The 21188-nt window shown below is 46.9% G+C and overlaps 3 protein-coding genes across 5 annotated transcripts; 2 read left to right on the forward strand and 1 right to left on the reverse strand.

Moving 5' to 3' along the window:
* The first annotated feature begins 769 nt into the window (after positions 1-769).
* Positions 770-3731, forward strand: chmp6b (charged multivesicular body protein 6b). Its single transcript, XM_086064086.1, has 8 exons — positions 770-1027; positions 1558-1667; positions 2269-2356; positions 2440-2526; positions 2615-2680; positions 2825-2905; positions 3006-3078; positions 3376-3731. Exons 1-8 carry the CDS (start codon positions 965-967, stop codon positions 3417-3419), a joined length of 612 nt encoding a protein of 203 aa, XP_085920212.1. The 5' UTR covers positions 770-964; the 3' UTR covers positions 3420-3731.
* A 332-nt stretch (positions 3732-4063) lies between these two features.
* On the forward strand, positions 4064-18592 carry baiap2b (BAR/IMD domain containing adaptor protein 2b). Of its 3 annotated transcripts, XM_086064300.1 has the most exons (15): positions 4064-4392; positions 4482-4747; positions 7918-7993; positions 10327-10413; positions 11697-11708; positions 12015-12076; positions 12706-12777; positions 12841-12978; positions 14100-14186; positions 14974-15115; positions 15246-15459; positions 15599-15679; positions 16043-16199; positions 16860-16903; positions 17601-18592. In XM_086064300.1, the coding sequence occupies exons 2-15, from the start codon at positions 4670-4672 to the stop codon at positions 17632-17634; spliced, it is 1284 nt and encodes a 427-aa protein (XP_085920426.1). In that variant the 5' UTR covers positions 4064-4392; positions 4482-4669; the 3' UTR covers positions 17635-18592. The 3 variants fall into 3 exon arrangements, with proteins under 3 accessions (XP_085920426.1, XP_085920427.1, XP_085920428.1); XM_086064301.1 differs by lacking the exon at positions 10327-10413 and having other exon boundaries at positions 4065-4747; XM_086064302.1 differs by lacking the exons at positions 10327-10413; positions 11697-11708 and having other exon boundaries at positions 4067-4747.
* On the reverse strand, positions 18220-20968 carry LOC147156239 (E3 ubiquitin-protein ligase TRIM35-like). Its single transcript, XM_086064303.1, has one exon. The coding sequence runs from the start codon at positions 20833-20835 to the stop codon at positions 19564-19566; it is 1272 nt and encodes a 423-aa protein (XP_085920429.1). The 5' UTR covers positions 20836-20968; the 3' UTR covers positions 18220-19563.
* Positions 20969-21188: the final 220 nt, after the last annotated feature.

The following is a 21188-nucleotide window of genomic DNA, read 5'->3' on the forward strand; positions in this document are numbered from 1 at the left end:
TTACACCCACCCAAGAAAGAAAACTTTTTTTAATTGTCCTAAGTACGTCTCTTCATGACAATGTATACTTAACAAACTGTCAAATTTGGGAAAGCATTGTAAGCGCATTCTACTGCAACACAAATGTAGTCCGTGTCTTGAGGCGGCCATTTTGTCTTGAAATGACATCACACTGCCAAGTGGGCTCAGGTAACAACGACCATCACGGATGACCTGTTTTCCTCGTGACGTCATTTTCAGTCGACAGCAAGTGGATCTCCTGAGTTTTTATTGATTGATTTTAATATCTGCATTTGTGAATACAAAAAAATCCCTAAAAGCAACAAAACATTCAAAACAAATTCTAATTTCTGTCAGGGGGAAATCAATATTTTTACAATAATTTCCAATAGAGAAGGGCTTGTTGTAGAAAATCTGACAGTTTGACCGGTAACGGTCTACACTCAAAAGTCACATCGCAACAGAAATTCAATACTCCCCACTTTTTTGAAGATTACATTAGGAACAATAAACCAAAATAAATCCTGATTCGTAACAAAAGATTTCAGCCATTCTAACTTCAAGACTCCATTCGTAACATCAAAATCAATGGCATTTATACCGCCTTCTTCATACCCTTTGACCACGTCATTTCCCCCCCTTATGTACAGGCATCTGTTCCTCCATATGAATCTAAAATGTAGTGTTTATCATCTTAATTATTTTAGACGAAATAGAAAGTATGAAAGTTTCCATTTCCGCTTTCGTTTCAGTCATGTTTTGTCCCCGCGCGGCCTCCATCTTACTTCCGGCTGTGGGTGTGGCCCTCAGGTAGCGGAAGTTAGCATTTAGCTAGGTAGCATTTGCTGCCTCGTCGCTAGTTTGCTTTTTGTGGAGCCGGAAAACGATCAAAACGATCGTGTCAAGGTGCCGCACGCTGATTTTAGTGGCCGGCCGCCTGTTGCGGCTGTGATGCTTTGTCACGATGGGGAATTTGTTTGTGAAAAAGAAGCAGAGTCGAGTGACGGAACAAGACAAGGCCGTCTTGGTAAGTTATGGCTGAGCGCGAAGCAGCTTTGGAAACTCCCCATTTTAGACTTCTTTCTTACTGTTCGCGCATACATGAGTATTCTCACGAGACGTTTATTGCATATTACTACGTTTTTGCTGTTGCTTTATAATTCGGCGAAATGCGTTTTACCATTTCTGTCTGTTTCTTGCGCCAATCTGTGATGTGTTCGACTTGTTTTCCGGAACAAACATGATTTAATTGACATGGGACCAACGTTATGAGGTAGAACTTTCATTTCCAAGACCAGTCAAGATTGAATTTACAGTGCATAATTTTTTTCAAATATGTGGTACGGACATTTGTAGTTCATGCAGTTCATGAAATTAGCATTGAAAACTGTTGTTTTTTTTGTATTCGCAGCAAGTCCCAAAAATCACACTTGGCGAAATAACTGATTGTCAACAATAATTTTCGATCAACGTTGCCGCGAAGGCGAAGTACAAGCGGTTTGATCGCTGTTGGTAGACTTTCGAGACGTTTAACAAGAAGTTTTTGCACCTTTGCAGCAACTGAAACAGCAACGAGATAAACTGAGGCAGTACCAGAAGAAGATTGACCTGCAGCTGGAGAAGGAAAGACTTTTAGCCAAGCAGCTGCTGAAAAATGGCAGGAAAGAGTAAGTGGCGCTGGGAAACGTGCACCAGGAACACTGGCTGGCTAGAAATGCGATAAGAAGCTCACAACCGTTTTCAAAAAGAATCTAATTGTGAAACAATTTGTCATGTAGGCAATACATTTATGTGTATTACAAATAAACAATATCAGATGTGTTTTGGTCTTAGACTAATATGAAAACAAATGAACCGTGGATGAATATGAAAGCGTACATTTGTTGTATTTTGTTTATGAAACGCGCTGACTTGCAGTTTTTGGTCCACGGTGACAATTTGACCGAATTTGAGCACGCACGTGTAACCTGAACACAAGCCAGATTATGCAAACAAATGTGCTGCTTTATCAAATCAATAAATTCATTAAAATATGCATAGAGGTCAAAATAAAGCCAAGTGACTGACTAAAAGCAACTTCTTTTTTTTTTCATTGTAGCTTTTGCGATTTGCGAACTGCATTCGACTACGTTGCCATGTCAGTTTGAATGTCATTCATTATGTATCTGCTTTATGATTTCAATATAACGACAAATAATGGTGATGGGTTTTTTTTTCTATACTGGCCGAGTCGTAAAGTGACATTTGTCGTGCATTTGTCATGTTCAGCAAAGCGCTGCTCCTGCTGAAGAAGAAGCGCTACCAGGAGCAACTGCTGGACAAGACCGACAACCAGATCAGCAACTTGGAGCGCATGGTGGGTCGGCGGCGGCGGCGGCGGCGGCGGCTCAACAACGTGGCGCTCGCTCAGCCTCACCTTCTGTCTTGGCAACGTTTCAGGTTCAGGACCTGGAATTCGCCCAGATTGAGAAGAAGGTCATCGACGGCCTCCGAGTCGGAAACGAGAGCCTGAAGAAGATGCACGAGGTGAGCGGGCCGCGATGATGTCATCATAACCGATGATGTCATTGCAGGCCAATCAGGCGAAAGACCACAATTTTTGCTTTCTTGCAAGGTGATGTCCATCGAAGAAGTTGAGCGCATCTTGGACGATACGCACGACGCCGTTGAATACCAACGGGTGAGTGGACGCGGCGCGCCGCCTTTGAAATATCAAAAGAAAAATCTCTTTATTTATGATCAACTTGAAATATGAGCACTTTTTTGTAATTCAAATAAATGAACGTATGTTTTTTTTGTGTGTGTAATCGTCTTCTTTGTGCAGCAAATCGACGAGATGTTGTCTGGCTCATTTTCCCAAGAGGACGAAGACGCCGTCCTGGCCGAGCTGGAGGCCATCACGCAGGTTCTTCATCATCTTCATCATCATCATCATCGGCTAATAATTCTGATTGCGATGCCGACGATGCGTGTGCGTAACCCGTTTTTCCGTTGACCTGCCGCAGGGAGACGTGCCGCTTCCCGACGTCCCCTCGCATCAACTCCCGGACGCTCCCGAGGCCGCCGAGGACAAAGCAGGTTTGTCATCGGCGCCGCCTTCTGGAAGGACGACGCAAAAACACCAACAAAGATTCACTCGTACCCATGCAGGACTTTTGATATGGTGGAATTGGAAATCCTCGGTCGTGATTAGGAATGCGCTTGGTCATCATTCGCTCGGTCCCGACTGCCGAATTACGGCGGACACGTTTTCATATCGTGAACTATGTTTGGAAAGACAACAACTCTAATTAATAACTTTAATAAAATAAGTTTGTACATCAAGCGATGCGAATTTCATGACGTAGCACGTGACTGACCCGTGTCTCCTTTTAGCGACCGCCGGTCCACGGAAGAAGGCGGAAATGTTGGCGGCGTGACGGCGGGGAGACCACCTGCAAACGACCTTCGGCTTCTGCACGACCTCCAGCGCCGAGCGCGACGCGGTCCTTACGAAAAGGCTCACCGCGCTATTGTTTGGTCAAATCCAGACGCACGCACGCACATACGTACACAGACATTTTGTTTTTTAACTTCAAAACCTTTTTAATGGCATGTGGTGCCAATTTAAAAGAAAACAAGTGGACTGGAAGATGGACGTTCATGGAAGCATTTTTTCTAAAAGTCCAACTGGTGCGAGAAGCTCATTAAGTGGATTGGTTTTACAATAAAAATGCGCTTTCCAAACGTGTCTTCTGCTGCTGTTTGTTTTGACCACAAGGGGGCATTGTACTAGTCCTTCATATCATTACTCAAGTAAGCGGGTCAACTCGTTCACAATTTTGGGTCACTAGTAACATGCAGTCTGACCAACTTCTCTTGCTACTGAGGACAAAGACTGTACTAGTAGCAGGCAGCAGTCTACTAGGGCAGCTTGTTGTTCTACAAGTTGTAGTAGTGTTTTGGACCTCCAGGGTGCAGCATAGGCGCGTTTTGTGTTTTTCTCAGGTGATGATGAATGGCGCGACTGCCACGCGCGCGTGGGAGTGGGCGGTGCATGAATCACGCGCGTGGATGTGGACGTGGACGTGCGTCCTTCAGGTGACCTTGGTATTTGATACCTTTTTGCCGGCATTGTATATGTTGGTCTGTGACGTCATCGTCAAGTTCAGCCATTCACGCGTTTGCTTGCTTCGGCGCCGACTCGTGTAACTTTGACAGCTTGTGTGTGCGTGTTTCTGTCACGTGTCACGTGAGTGCATTGTGTGTGTGTGTGTGTGTGTGTGTGTGTGTTGCGTAAAAGGTGCGATGCTCCTCATCCATCTCGTCGAGGGACGCAGTGCAGTGGGCGTGGCCAGCGACGCCGACGCCGCTTTGACTGACGCCGTAAAATCACATTCAAAAAATGAAAATGTAAAAAAATGTGGCCACCCGCGACTTCCTCGAACCTTTTGCCTTCAAAATCTGAACAGTCCAAATTGCAATTCGGTTCTGTTTGTTAGCGTGTCTGGGCAGCGGCTGGTACGTCATCAGCGTCCGCCTCTCCCAGGGTCCGCGAAGGGGGCGGTGCACGCGCGCGCGCGTGCGGTCGCGCACGCGTGGGTTCGCCGGTGCGGTGTCGGCGGGACTTTCCTATAAAAGACGACAAGGACGCACCGGCTGAATTCTCGCCACGCGTCCAAGCCGGTCCATGAACGCGACGCCGTTTCCCGCCAACAACATGTCCAGAACCGACGAGGTCCACCGGATCACCGAGAACGTCTACAAGGTAACACGCACGCCATTCATTCCTGATTGATTATCGATGATTGATCAGTTCTAGTTGTTCTTTATCTTATTATATGTTTTGTGAGTTGGACTTTTTTATTTTTTATTAGATTTTTGCTCCTCTTAAATTAGTACAGTCTATCTGCTTATCATCTAAAGACGGTGTTTGTTGTTGTTGTTGGAATTGATGTCAAAATCGTGGTGCGGACTATTTAGGGCACCGGTGTCAAACTCAAGACGTGGGGGCTTAATGCGGCCCCCGCATCAGTTTCGGGTGCACTAGCGTAAACTGAATATGCATTGGATTATTTTTTTTTCATTTGGTCATAAAATCTCCAGCAAAATGAGATTATTGATAATCTTGTAGATTACAATATCATCTCTGACTTCTTTAGTTTCCAACTAAATTTGTTGCAAATCAATTTTGACATAATGGACAATTGTTTATTGCATTTCTAAAATGGTCACCAAACGAAATCTCTCATTCTTGCCATTTCTTTTACAACAGAAGGCAAAAATAATGAAACTCAGACTCCCACCCCCACAACTCCTAGGACCAGACCCTAGACCGAGTCGCAAACCTAAACCTCGCACGAGGACCGCAATCGGAGAGAGCGGTCCTCGTTCTAAGAACCACACTGTAGCCCAAATAGCAGGGCTTGATCTGGAACGGAACTTGATCTAAGACCAGAATTCAAATGACAAATCAGTTCAAATAGGACAAACAAAAGTACCAGATTTACAGTAGATCCACACCTAAATCTAGACCAGGTCCAGAGCTGGCATGAGATCCAGAGATGTAGTCCATACCAGAACTAAAAACAGGACTAGTCCAAGTAATAGACAAAGATCAACAGTTAGATTCAGGACTAGATTAAAATCTAGATGCAGGACTTGGTCTCAGGACTAGTAGGAGTCTTGTACAAGGACTGAACTAATAGTCGTAGTTTTCGGACTCAATTATGAGCTGGATCGAGTGTTGCTTTTGCTCTCTGTGGTAAAGTTCATCAAAAATGCGAAATCGAGGTAACGTCCGCCTGAGGGGAGCGTAAACGGGGGGAAATTGATTTGGACACACCTGCAGCAATGGGGGTCGAAGGTCAAGTTGGCAGCACAAACGCCAGCGGCATTGTTAGCCCCCCCCCCCCTTTCATGCAGGCAAATTCTTTCCATTGGGACGGACCAGCAATTTGGACACATCCAATAGTTTGGAACCGTTTGGACCCGAGTTGATGTCTGCCGTCGAGTGGGTGGAGCTTCATGGAGATGCGTTTTGAGTTGCGTGTTCTTGTGTGTGTGTGACCTCGCGACCTTTCTGCTGTCAGTTTGGTGGCCGGCAGAGATGCAAACGTGCACACTTTTCCATGACTCATGCTGCGCGTGTGCGTGTAGGCTGACCCACTGAATCGTGATGATGATGATGAGGAGGAAGAGGAGGAGGAGGAAGAGGAGGAGGAGGAGGAGGGCCCGGCCAGTGTGTAGGGAGTTTTGTGCGCTGGTGGAGGTTGTTATTGTTGTTGTGACAGAAAGACAAACAGACAAACAGCATCTGCGCTCCCTCGCAGTGCCACTCGAAATCCCAGCATGCCGCACACACGCACACGCACACGCACGCACACACGCACACACACTTAAATTGACTTCAACTTTGAGAAGATGAAAAGCAAACGTCCTCACTCTCACATTGTGCCAACTGCCCCCCCCCCCAACCGGCTTGTGGCGGCGCCACTTGGCGCTGCAGCAATTTGCAACCCAACATGATGCCAACCTGCTGATCTTTATGTAAGCGCTGACTCATCACGCACACGCACGCGCGCGCGCACGCACGCACGTACACATGTGCATACACACACGCACGCACGTCGCTCCTTACATAAGATTCGATTCCCGCACACGTCGCTTCGTCCTACTTTTGTTGTTTTCTTTGCATGTCACCACAACGTTTGCGGTTTTTCTCAGTCCAGAAATCCAGCGGGGGGGGGGGGGGGGGACCTCCATCTAGATCTTCATCAAATCCTAGACCGAGAGCAGCTATAGGACAGGCGACGTAGTCTTACAGCGAGAACGAGCTCCGGTCCAGTTCCATCATGAGTTTCTGCTTGAGGTTCTTCTCATATCGAGACGAAACCCAACAAAAGGTCCAGGACTAAAATTCAACGTAGTTGCAGTGCGAGCTCGAGAAATAAGACGCGACGGAACCAGACCGAGGACGAGAAAAGAAATCTTCCGTTTGAAACAGAATAGAACTTGCACAAGCACTGGACTTTAAACTCGACCTAAAACTAGTCGAGGTCCAGAGCGAGAATTAGATCGAGATGTGTCGTACTAGAATTACAAATAAGATTAAGTCCTAGACAAGGATCTACAGTAGTACTAAGTCTAACATTAGATTCAGGACTAGAATTTCACGTAGACGCAGAACTACAGTAGGTTCGAATAAGAGGAATAATCCGAATACAAGAAAAAAAGTATATATTATATGAAGATGATTTGGTTTTAGGACTAGATTTTCAAGTGGAACTCGTGGTAGGACGATAGTCCCTAAAATAGGACGAGTCCAGAGAACAAAACCAAGGCTGGGACTAAATCTTGCATAAGATCCAGGACTAGTATTAGATCGAGTTGGAGACCTACATCTTGTGTAGAATTAGTCCAAGTCCTAGGACTAGACCCTAGACCTTGTCGCAAGCCTAAACCTAGCAACAGTTCCAGGACTGCAATTAGGACAAGCCCGAGTGCCGGGACTCGATCTGGAACGGAACGAGAACTAAATCTATCAGGTACGCAATTGGAATTAGCTTGAGGTGGAGGACCAACACAAGAACTGGACTGAGTCCGAGAGCTGAATCTCAAATTAGGTTTAAGGCTAGAATTAGATTAGATATGTAGAAAAAAAAAAAAAAAAGTCCGCCTCGTCCAAATAACAGACGAATGTGGACGACTTGACGTCGTGCTGCGCTCGCCAGTCACGTGACTGGCGATATCCAGCAGCAGGCGCAAATTAATTAGCAGGCGCGGCGGGTGATTGGGCAAGGTCGCACGCTCGCGCAGCCCCTCCTACCGTGCGTGCGTGCGTGCGTGCGTGCGTGCGTGCGTGCGCGGCCCAGTAAAGCTTGCTGAGGAGATTTTGTTTCTGCCTGCCTAACTTGCGCACGCGTGTTGTCGCCGCAGTCCATCATGGAGCAGTTCAACCCGTGCCTGAGGAACTTCGTGGCCATGGGGAAAAGCTACGAGAAGGCGCTGACCAGTGAGTACCGTCGGCAAGTGGGCGGGGGGTCGGGAGGGGGGGGGGGCGTCTCCCTGTCCATCCGTCCGTCTGTGTCAACTTGTCCAATGTCCTGTTGCATCACTTCTTCGGCTTTCTTTCATGTGTGTGTGCGTGTGTTTTGTCATGAGCGCTAAGCCACCCTAAGCAATCACAGAGGAAATCTCCAAACGCGTTTTCAGCTGTCACTTTAGACCAAACCACAACAAAATGCTTTACAGCTCACAATACTTCAGCAGGAAGTTGGTAGGGACGTTCGCGGGGGGCCCAGAAATCTCATGTGCGTGCGTGCGTGTGTGTGTGTTTCATAGTGAGGCCAACATTTTGGGATTTCACAGACTTGTGGGGCCCACCCGTCCATGTGGGGCCATTTTGCTGCGCCCCGCAAGTTAAGACCTCTTTTTGAGTGTCAAGACTTGGTTTAAGAGTTTAGGTTTGAATTGCTTTGGGTAAGGAAAAGGGGTAGGCAATCATTTTTGATGGTTGGGGTGAGGGGGAGGGGCTAAGAAATGCATTATGGGTATGAGATGGCCCCACCAAGATAGTAAAACAAATCCCTGTGTGTGTGTGTGTGTGTGTGTGTGTGTGCACATGAGTGCGTGTGACAAAAGACTCGCATACGCCGGCAAGTAGGACAGACGGCGTCGTGAGAATTGGGAAACGGGAGCAGGAAGCGCGGAATGGCGGCCGTTTGGATGTCGGGCGGCCATTTTAGGCGACGGCGACTTCGGCAGCCATCACAACTAAGGGCAGGACGATCATAAGTGTCATTCGATGATGGGCGTTTTTCCGGCAAAATAACGGTTAGCATCATTAGCATCAGATTGACTTTCCCCCCAAAAATAAAAAACATTTATTTTGTCATTTTTTTCTTTAATGAACCGTTTCACGATGATGTCATTCACCGGCGTGGGAGCGTTCTCAACTCCAGGTTTCTACAACCACCACAACGATTGACAGATGCCAGTAGATGGCGACGTTGTCACTTTTGGTTTTGACAACAGCTTTTGCCTCGAAGATTTTCATCTCATTTCAGCCATAACAAGTAAAAACAAAGTTGAACAAAATGGATCGCATCTAACATATATTTCGCCATTTTTTCATGCCGTCTTGTTCTTCTACTTGTAATTGTCTCCCGTACTGAAACGTGTTTAAATTCTTGTTGACAAAAAGTTGTTGATGATTTGAAATTTGAAGCGTTCACTGGCAATCGTGAGTGACTTTGTTGGTCGACTCAAACGGACTTTTTGCATCAAAACATGCAAATCGCGTGAGTTGCGCAATTAGCATGCGTTGCCCTTTCAACTCTAAAAGCCGTTAGGTAGAAAAACGTGGCGGACGAAGGTCACGCTTGTCCGTCGGGTCTCGTCGGAGCGTTCGCAGCATCTCGCGTTTGCGTTAATCTTCTTTTGCAAATCCGTTGGTGTCGCACGCCTCCGAGCCGCCCGCTCGCCGCCCGCCGCCGCCTCCCGTTTTGATTGACAGCTGATGTTTTGTTTTCGCTGAGCTCCTCGGCCGTCTCCATTTTGGGAACGTCGGATGTTTTTGTCGCTAGCTTGGCCAGCCAAGAACAAGAAAAGTTTTTCCGGGAGTTGAAAGAGGAACAAAGTCATCCCAAGAATCAAGTTGAGGAGGAAAAAAACAAACAAATAGTTGGCATGAAAAAAGTCCAAATAGAACGAGAGAGAAAAAAATGAAACAAAAATAACCCCAAACTTTACAGGGAGGAGATATTTCAAGAGAAAAAAAATCTGCATTATCAAGACTAAAGTCAGAATATAATAAGAATTATGAAGTATGCCAAGAGTGAGTAACCTTCAAATAAAACCCCAATTAGGTCATAATATTCCATGAAAAATTTTTTTTTTTACAAAAATATTATGAGCTCAAACTTGACAAGAATAAAACCAAACTTGATGGCAACTCAAACTTTTACATAATAACAAATAATAATATAAAGAAACAATATATATATATATATATAAATGATTCTAATTAATTTTTTCAAATAATAATAAAGGTTTCAAGCAAATTTCTCTAAATGCTGAATTGCAAAATGGAGTTGAATACACGTGAAGTGTGCTTAGCCTTTTGTCGTAGCATTAGCATGCTACCTGCCGCGCTAACCGCTTTGATAGCATTTATGACTTCATGCGGATAGCCTAGCGGGCTCAAAGAACCTGACGAGCGAGACACATTTGTACTAGTGCGCCGACTCGTCCTCTGGTTTGGGACACGCGGCGTACTAGTAGCCGGACCCGGGCCTGGATCGGGATATGACGGATGTGGACGTTTTCCATATTGCGTGTTTGCAGGTGTCACGTCCGCGGCAAAGGGTTACTTCCACGCTCTGGTGCGGATGGGCGAAGTGGCGAGCGACAGCCAAGGCGCCAAGGAGCTCGGTGAGTCCTTGTGCTGGCTGGAGTCGGACATTTGCGCTTCTCACACCTTCCAATGCCGGCGGCGCCAGCGTTCCCGCACCCGCCTTTGAAAGCATTTTCGGCCCGCAAGGAACCATGATTTGAAAAAGTCCGCTCATCTGTGGATTATTTCATCCATGATTGGGATTTCAAAAAGCCTTTTTATTTCATGGTTTTCGAATTGACGCCAAAACATCAATTCAATCGGATTCAGTTGCTGGTTTGGTCCATAACAGCCGCCATGTTGTTGTCACGGGGGGAATTCTTTGTACTCAATCCAACTTATTACAAGACGCATATTAGCAAGCTATCATTTTGTTGTTGTGGTTTTTGGGGGGAAGGGGTTGATGACATTTGCAACCTTTAGAATGGGGGAAGCCACCACTTCATTTTGCCATTACGTGTGCGCGCCATTCAGTGTTGTCATGCGTGATGGCGACTGAGTGAATGTGAACGGCGTTCCCGCCCCCCTCGTTCCCGCCCCCCCTCGTTCCCGCGTCCTCATCTTCGGCGCGTCTGCCTTCGCCCCCGCTCGCTGAACGCGCTGGCCGCTAAAAATAGACGAGTGGCGCTCCTCTGGACCAGGAGGAGGAGGAGGAGGAGGAGGAGGAGGAGGAAGATGGACGGCTGCAAGCGTCGGGTCTTCCGTCGCCGGGCCCGCCAAATATGGTCGCGCAGGGGAGGGGCAGGCAGAGCGGGAAGCTCCCGCAGTTCCGCTTCCCCTCGTTGACCGTATAAGGAGCCGGAAACATCCGCTAGTGACGTCACTGGCAAAAGATGGCTGGCAGCCTCGCCAGCGTTTTCGTGGCGAGAAGAAGACAAAGATCGGGGCTGCTGCTCGTCACCCCCGTCGCATTTGCTCTCATATTAAAAAAGATGTCCAAAATGTGTGTGTGAGAGCATTTCAGTTGCGTACATGAACGGAAATGAAATGTCAGCAATGTGTGAGAGTGCTTGAATAACGCGCCTGAGAGCATTCGGGTCATGTATATGAGAGGTCATCCCGATGTCATCCCATCGTGCGACTTTTTCCAGTTGCACGTGTGAGCAAACATCAAAAGAAGGCGTGACTCTCATGCATTCCCGCAGGTGCGACTTACAGGTTGCACTCATGCGATGACGATGACGTGAAAGTCGCCGTTGTGATGACGTGAAAACTTGCTGTCACGCGTCACGTCGCCTTTCGTGTCAACTGGAGTAGAAAGTGGGAAGAAATATTTTTTTCTAAAAAAAATGTTTTTTGTGTTTTTTGCAACGCATTTCAGAAGAAACAGCATGTAGGTAACACACGCACACGCACACGCACACGCATGCGTCATGCTGCACTGTGTGGATTATTTGTCATCATCATTTTTGATTGGTTTGCACATTTGTCCTCATCTTCCTCCTGCTCCGCATCCTGCTTTCACCTCCTCTTCCTCTTTTCTTCCATCGACCCTCCTCCTCCTCCGGCCGAACACTGAGCCCCCCCCCCCCCCCACACCACCTCCCCCCCGAGTCATCTCTCGCATCTTCTCCCCCGCATGCCGTCGCCGAGGTTTCCCGCCGCAAATGTGGCCTGATGGCGTTTTTGTGGCCCGCAGGGGAGGTTCTGTTCCAGATGGCCGAAGTCCACCGACGGATCCAGGTCCAGCTGGAGGAGATGGTGAGCGCATGCGGCAGCCATTAAAATAAAATAAAACTAAACAAAAAATGTGGCCTTTAAGTCATTCACTGCCATTGACGCCTATAAACGTCAAAAAGTATTTCTATTAGTTTAACATTTTTTTTCCCCACTTTTGTTAACTAGAGTATGAAAATCTAGGCATTTTTTTTAATAATCTTTTTTTTTCTGAAAAAAGAAATGAAAAGATGATTAAAAATTAGGGGCTTCAGGCGATTAAAATTTTCAATTGTAATTAATCACATGACTTCAATAGTTAAGTCACGATTAATCACAAATTTTATATCTGTTCTAAATGCACGAGAATTTTTTTCTAGGTTTTCATACTCTTGTTAACAAAAGTGGAAAAAAAGTTTTAAGCTAATGAATTTTTGACGTCTATAGCTGTCAATGGCAGTGCCTGAGTTAAATGAATACATGGGGGGGGGGGGGGGGTGAATTAAAATTGGAATTGAAAATCATTCTAACTTTCTTGTGAAATGATCTCGCATTCATTTTGAAGTAGCAATTTTCTGTATTTGTTTGGCATTAGCAATATTAGCTTGATTGATCGGAGTTGATTGATCGGAGTTGATTGATCGGAGTTGGCTGCATTTTGTGTTTGTTTGCAGCTGAAGTCGTTCCACAACGAGCTGCTGACCGAGCTGGAGAAGAAAGTGCAGATGGACGCTCGCTACCTCAACGTAAGCATTTGGCGCTCCGTTTGTGTCGGCCGCCGACTGACCGGCGCTCTGCTGCCCCCGCAGGCGGCGCTCAAGAAGTACCAGACGGAGCACAGGAGCAAAGGCGAGAGTTTGGAGAAGTGCCAGAACGAACTCAAGAAGCTGCGGCGCAAAAGTCAGAGCGGGAAGACGCTGGTCAAGTACGGCGACAAGGACGTGCAGGTCGGTGGCACGCGGCCGCAAAAAACGCCCACTGGTCGCCATTTTAATGTCAGGTCACACGTAGACGAACGATGGACAGGGTTGCCTGTCGACATAGCGTAGCTATGCAAATTCCAATTGGAATATGCTAATGAGTATGCAAAGGAGGCGCGCGGGTGTTGCAAAACAGTGCGTCGTGATCTTGCTGATTGGTGCCTTATATAAAATAGTGTGTGCGTGTGCGTGCGTGCGTGGGCCGTGAGTGGCGCCGTCTCACACTCGAGCGCCACTCGCTGTTACGTGACACATTTCCTGTTGCGTAACGACATCCAGGAACTTTTTCCATCCCTCATAAAGCATACCTTCCTCCACGTTGCCCTCAGGTCAAGTTTCAAACCTGTGACCTGCGAAGCATATGATTTCAAAGTCGGGTTTCAAACCGGGTCAGGATTGGAAGGAAAGGTTTCAAGCCAAACGTTTTGGGTTCAAATTGGTTTCAAACTCAAGTTAGGGGTTTGCATTAGGGTTGCTTGGTTAATTAGGGCACCAAGTCCATGTTAGGCTCTTAAGTGAGGGTTTGGGTTTCAAGCTTCTGTTAAGGTTTTCAATTAGGGTTCCAAGTGAGGCTTTTCGGTCAAATGACAGTTTGATAAGATGATAAGGTTAGAGTTTGTCTTCCAAAAAGTAAGGATCGCAAATGAGGGTTTCCAATTGTCGGTTGACTGCCAAATGATGCGTTCAAGCGTGTGTTAGGGTTCAGAATGAATGGTCGCCCGTCAGTCTCTATATGTGCCCTGCGATTGAGCGAGACTGGTCTCCCCTTGTTGGAAGTCGTCCGGGTGGGCTTCAGCGCTGAAACGGGAGGCGGGCGTGAAGTTTCACAGCCCAAACTTCCGTTTGGGGTGGCCCGGCATGCTGACCTACTTTTGGTGTTCGCGTGTGCGAGCGCGCGTGGGCGGGCGACGCTGAGATGGAGACAGGAAGTACACAAGGCGATGATGTAACTCTCAAGTCTTTCCCGATCTGGAGGAGACGGCGTTGTCATGGCGACCAGTCTGACGGGAAATCCTCTGTGTGCGTGTGCGTGTCTGTTTGTGTCGGAGCGAGCGGCCGTTTAAACGCAAATGTTTGCTCTGTTGCAGATGAGCGGCGCCATGCCAGACGCGGGCGCCAAAACTCTGGCCGGACCTCCGCAACTGGCGGCGCTACGAAGCGGCGGCGGCCCGCAGGTGCCTGAGTTCAAGTCCACTCACTGGTCGCTTGATTAGGGACACTAACTAACGGACTACTAATTAGTTAGGTAGTTAATGTCCCTAACTCATTAGGGACACATACTTAATAATTTCTAGTTAGTTAATTAGTTAGTAAGTTGGTTAGTTATTGTCCCTAATTAACTAGAGACTAATTAACATACTACTTGCCTTGCTAGTTATTAGAGACATTAACCTACTACTCATTAGTTAGTTAGTTAGTTAATGTCCCTAACTGATTAGGGACACAAACTTACTACTTTCTAGTTAGTTAGTGTCCGTAACTGATTAGGGACACTAACTTACTACTTTCTAGTTAGTTAGTTAGTGTCCATAATTGACGAGGGACACTAATTAACTTACTACTCGCCTTGTTAGTTATTAGAGACACTAACCTACTACTCATTAGTTAGTTAATGTCCCTAACTGATTAGGGACACGAACTTACTACTTTCTAGTTAGTTAGTTAGTGTCCGTAACTGATTAGGGACACTAATTTACTACTTTCTAGTTAGTTAGTTAGTGTCCGTAACTGATAAGGGACACTAACTTACTACTTTCTAGTTAGTTAGTTAGTTAGTGTCCGTAATTGACTAGGGACACTAATTAACTTACTACTCGCCTTGTTAGTTATTAGAGACACTAACCTACTACTCATTAGTCAGTTAGTTAGTTAGTTTCCCTAATTAAGTGACCTGCGAGTTTCCTTCCTTTAAGTTTTTTATGATGTGAATTTGCTGACCGTGTTTGTCACGCGTGGCCGCAGAGGCTGATGGAAGTCGGCGCCGAACACTACCAGCAGTGGCCCGAGTCCAAAGTGGCGGCGGTGCCACCGCAAGGCAAGACCGCCTACTCCAACACGTTGCCCATACGAAGGCCGGCGCCCGCCAAGAGCAAAACCTCGCTGGGTAAGTCATCACACGACAAACAAATCCAACATGTTTCAAGTCACATGACACGAGAAACACGTGACGCCACGAGACGTGGCGTCAAACGAGCCATGTGAAGCGTGACGTGCGTTTTTCTTGCGGCCGGCAGCGGAGCCTCGCACGCTGCCGCGTTCCAGTTCAATGGCGGCGGGCCTGGAAAGGAAGGAGCGCGGCGTGCGGACGGCGCGGGTGCGGGCTCTCTTCTCGCACGCCGCCGGCGACAACAGCACGCTGCTCAGCTTCCAGCAAGGCGACGCCGTCACGCTGCTGGTGCCCGAGGCACGCGACGGCTGGCACTACGGCGAGAACGAGAAGACGCGCATGTGAGTTAGTCCGCCCACCTGCCCGCCCGCACACACACACACACACACACACACACACACACACACACACACACACACACACACACACACACACACACTGGCACACGCCGGCCTGACGCTAACCTCTTGACCTCCTCAGGCGAGGCTGGTTCCCCTTCTCGTACACGCGCGTCATCGCGGAGGATGACGGAGACGCCGACAGCCGACTTCCTGTTCACAAGTACGCCATTTGAGTCCAATCTGACATGAATTTGAATAAGTGTGATTTTCGGAATGAAGCCTCCCTGATATAAAACTGTTTGGTGTCATGTGACATGTTTTTTTGTTTTGTTTTTGTAACTCTTTATTTTCCATATTTTTTAACCTACAAAAATGGAAAACTCACAGTTAACAAACAAGCAAACTCGCAGGCAACAAGCGCTCAACATTGCAAGAAATTACCAATGTATCAAATAATAATAATAATAAAATACACGGGGTAAAAATGACAGCATGTTTTTAAGATCACGTGTGTGACGTGTTGTGCGTCGCATAACGCTCGCTACGTGCCAGCAGTGAAAGTCTGACGTCTGTTTGTGCGCAGCCTCCATCCTGGGAAGAGCAGCAGCACGGGAAACCTTCTGGACCGAGACGCCGCCGCCGCCGCCGTCGCCGCCGCCGTCACCTTCGCCGACTACCACGTCCACCCGCTGGCCAGGCAGCCGCGCCCCTACGGCGCCACCGCGCCGGGCTTCTCGCAGGTGCAAAACACGCGCCGTCGCGTCATGTCAGCAGAAAAAAAACCTCACAATGTCACACCAAGAAATCGTGTCACGTGATCAGGACAGCGAAAGGTTGACGTGGGAACATACGAGATGAATTTAGGCCGTTCAAAACATGTCAGCTGACTTTTGGCAACCAATCAGAGCTTGGAGTGCTTGACTTTAGTTTGCCGCTTCAGCAGAGTTACATCAAGGCTTGAGGGTGGGGGGGGGGGGGCGTGTGGTGGGGGTGGGGGGGGGGGGGGGTTTGTTATCAGGTGCGTAGGAGCGCACGGTGACACGCGTCAGCGGCCGACAAAGACGCTTATGCAAGCGCACGCTTGGCGCGCGCACCTCCGCGCTTTCCTGACGAGCTCAACACCCGCCTGATGAATTCCTTCCGGCAAACACGGACCAAAGAAAGCCACAAAAATAAGCAGGGATGATTTTGTCCTATGCCGAGCTCTTTTCCACCATTCAGGAAAACGGAAATGTCCAAACATGTCAAGAACGTTTTGGGCTCAGCGGTTCTTGTCGTCTGCATACGTTGACTGTCACTGCGTTCTGACCTCCGTCATTCTTGCCGATTGATTGATTGATTGATGGCTCGATTGATTGCGTTGGCCTCACCTTTCTCCCCGTTTGCGTTTGTGCGGGCAGGCAGCAGCGGACGAGTATGATCCGGCATCCCGGTTTGCTGGCAGGTGAGCAACTTTTGCTTCTTGTCTTCATATCAAGTCAGCACTTAAATATGTTTTGCATTTTTACCATTTTTCTTATTGTTGTTGTTATTATTATGGCTGGAAATGTTTTGAAGGCTCTTTGATGATTTTTTCTGTACGACCTGCGCCGTTGTTGAATCGGACCCTTTGATATTTTACGTGACTAAAAGTGAATATCTTTTGGGGACTGTTGGTCAATTAAATCACATTGATCTATTTAATTATCTCTCTATTTTTAAATTAATTTATTACAGTGAACATTATGATAATTGATTTTTTGTAAAAAATAAAAAAATAAAAATGGGAAAAAAATGATCATGTCTACATTTAACCTTTGATCATAAAAGTAACGTGAAAAAGTCAACATTGAATTCATGATAAATCCTGCAATTAAAAAATGAGAGTGACTTCTTATGTTATCAAAATAAAACGAATAATTTTGCATATCTCACATTACAAATGCGTGTTCCATTGTTGATGATTTTAACCTCATTTGCGATTCAGATGCTTTCTGGGCACAAAAGTTTCAACAATTGTATTTATTTTGGTATCATTTTCCATCTTTTTCTTTTACGTAAATTGCATTAGCAGTAGTAGCATTCATTTTTTTGTTTTTGTCTTTTGTTACCTTGACTCATTTACATTGAACTCTTTTGATTTCCTGTGTGTTTGTGTGTAGCGCTTCCGAAGTCAAACTAATTTCCACGGTGTGAGAACGACCAGACAAATCGACCTGCTGATTGCCAACAGGAACAGGAAGTGACCTCACCAGGAACCAGGAAGAGGTGGCGTGGCGGCAGTCGGTCGGTCGGTCGGTCGGTCGGTCGGTTTCCTACGTAATGTGCAGGTGCAAACGTATCTTTCATCCAGGCACTGAATGACCAAATCACAACAATATTCCAAAAAGTGTATGCGTTGCTATACATGACGAGCGCGCGCGTGTGTGTGCGCGCGCGTGTATAATTCCACACACGTCACGTATGTTGTGAATTTCCATCATATTTATCTTCTATGAGCACTTTTGGAAATTCTGTTTACGTTGATGATATTCCCACACTGTGATGGCTGAAATTCTCACATGGATGATGTTTCATGATCAAGACATTTATTATGTCCACTGACGTCATGCACGTGAAATTTCCGTGATTATGTACAGTATATTTATTTACTTGATGATGTATTGTGGCAATATTACGTGTTACGATGACTCGCCTTGAGTTACACATACATTCAAATCAGATATTTATTTATTAATCACTTAACGATGCCCCCCCCCCCCCCCCCCCCCCGTCAGCACCCTGAAAGATGAACGGCACGTCCTTTTCTTTCGCAAGTCTGTACAGAGGAAATGCATGCTTTTGAAGGCAAAGCCACAACAACAACATGTAAGGCTGGTATCAATAAAAATTGACAAATGTCTTCACCCTAAACGATCGGTGCCGCGTGTCAATCGAAAGAAGTCATGAAGTGGACAAGTTTGTTCTCGCTGTGCGACTTGAAGACGGACGGGAAGGTGCCGTGACGCAATCAGAGCCTGGTGGGACTCCGCTTGCCTATGTTAGGATTCATAATTCTTATACCAACGATGAATGTATTTCTTTAGTTCCTTTTTTTCAGATGTTTCTCATGTATTGTTTACAAAAAAATAAAGTCACAACTAACATAACATGACATTATGTTATGTATCTTTAAACAAAACATTTTCAACGCGCCTTTCGCTAACCTTGGAGGAAAAGGTCACGGGTTCAAGGCCATATCCTTTGCCGGATTCAGAAGGTTTTCCTCACATCCGGGCCTGCTTGTCGTCAGCCCGGAACAAACTTCAACTCTCAAATGTAGTTCAAACATTCTCTGCGTTGAGTTACACTCATTGTGCAATACATAAGCCAGCTCAAGGTGAATTGTTATGGATGGCAAGTGTGTGCCCCCTAGTGGTGAACATTGCATACAACAAAATCATCATCTGAGTCACGAAAGATTTTGTACACCGAAGAAAACAACACGCGTGTGCAGACAATTCACAAATTGACATTTTTGTTTAGAAATTTGTCTTAAACTGTGATTAATTTAAAAATGGTTACAGTTCTTAACAGGTCTATTTATGCCAAATAAACATCCCAAAATCTCATACAAAATCACATACCATATTTCATTTCATTTGACACCCCCCCCCCCATTCCCTAAACTTAACCCCTTGCAACTTTAATTTCAAGTGTTGCTTTCTGTAAGACAATTCTTGAAGTGAAAACACTTCCAACGTCATCATTAACTGCGTCGTAGCGGCAGGTGGAATCGCTATTATTTTCAGAGGACTTTTATCCGTGGTATAAAAGTAAGGATTCATGTTGTCAGAAAAACGTGGCCAATCAGAATGCTTCTTTCTTTTGTATAATTGTGCGCTTGTAAGCGCATCCGAGAATAAAATTGACCTTTTTTGAGTGTCTACGTGAACTCGGATCCTCTGCAGTCCTACCGATGGATTCCAGGATCCATATTGGGATGAAAGTATTTTGTATTTGCCCTCACAAAATCCAATGGTCCATTGTCGCATGCAATCCGGCAAGCAAGGGTTCACGTAAGCCACGCCCACTTGCCAGGTTGTGTGCCAAAGCAGAACCCAACACCGCCTTCCACTTGAACCTTTAAGGATTCGTTGGACGTTGCTGTCCATCTTGACGACTCACACTGGTCTGACCTTCAGGCAGACTCGGTCCTGGAGCGGCCGTGTTTGGTTCCGGGCTGACGGGACAGGAGACCTCCAGCTGCTTCATTCGCTTCCGCACGCTGTCATATTTTTGTGGTCTATCTTTCCTTTTAGACATCCTCACCATGGAGTGGGCGTGTATGGGTCTAGGAGGACGGGATGGGAAACGAATTGTTTCTTCAGACATCCTCACCATGGGGCGGGCGAGTCTGGGTCTAGGCTGGCGGGCGAGTATAGGAGGACAGGATATTAAACTAATTGTTTCCATTCGCTCCCACACCCTGTCATTTGTTTGCCATTTATCTTTTATCTCGCTGCAAACGTCCAGTTTGGGATCTGCAGACTGCAGGACTTCCTGGCGTTGCGGTTGGTCGTATTCTATTTCCACCATGCTGTGGATATCCTCTTCAGACAGACTCAGTCCTGGAGCGGCCGTGTTTGGGTCCAGGCTGACGGGATGGGAGACCACCTGCTTCATTCGCTTCCACACCCTGAACTTGAGGTTGCCCACGTGCTTGGCTTCGTCCAGCAGAGTTCTCCGTGGGATCGGCACCGGGTTGTCGGTCAGCTCTGGGAGTCTGCCAATCTCATACTTGCAGTCCTTCATGGGGGAAGCTGGCTCGGATCTCAGCAGCTCCTCTGTGCTTCTGGTCGCGTTTGCGAGAGCGGCCATCTTTCTGTCAAGAGCCTCGATCTCCTCCTCCATCATCTGACTCTTCTTCTGCTCATCCTCCCTCACGGCAGCCAACCTGGCCTCCTCCTCAACCTGCAGGAAGAGACGAAGCTCTTCAAAACCCTTCTTAATCTTGCTTTCAATTTGCTCCCTCTGCATCTTGATGTAGTTCCGATTTTTTTGCCATTTATCTTTTATCTCGTTGTAAACGTCCAGTTTGGGATCTGCAGACTGCAGGACTTCCTGGAGTGGCGGTTGGTCGTATTTTATTTCCACCATGCTGTGGATATCCCCCGACAACGGCGAGCTTCCTTCGTAGACCTTGCAAACATCCTTCAGGGCAAAGTTGGGCGGCGCATCAAGCGAGCGAGACTTCGCCCGGCAGACTGGACACCATCGATCTTCTTTCTGCTCCTTCCGCTGCTGCACGCACTCGCGACAGAAGCTGTGACGACATCGCAATACCACACGATCTTTCTCTTTCAAGACTCGCAAACACTCTGGACATCGGAGATTCTCCTCAACGTTACTAGACATGGTCCTTGTGGAGACACGTCTCAGTCCAAAAATGTAACGCTCACTTTCAAGTAGCTGGAAAAAGTCTGCTTTTGTCCGCTTGCATCTGCCTCCGAGTGTTTTGTTCAGTGACAAATGTAGGTGTGCCGCCCCCCTCCCGAAATGGCGTCCAAGAAGAGTCACATCAGCCAAGCAGACATTCAAGTTGTTCAGGTTCAGGTTCAGGAATCTCTCAAAGTTCAAGTTGTTCTTTATCACGCACACGCGCGCGCGCGCGTGCACACACACACACACACACACACACACACACACACACACACACACACACACACACACACACACACACACACACACACAGAGGAAAAAGCCCCTCT

This window comes from Leptonotus elevatus, chromosome 20, assembly GCF_054856555.1.
Source record: "Leptonotus elevatus isolate MCC_2025b chromosome 20, RoL_Lele_1.0, whole genome shotgun sequence".
Taxonomy (NCBI): domain Eukaryota; kingdom Metazoa; phylum Chordata; class Actinopteri; order Syngnathiformes; family Syngnathidae; genus Leptonotus; species Leptonotus elevatus.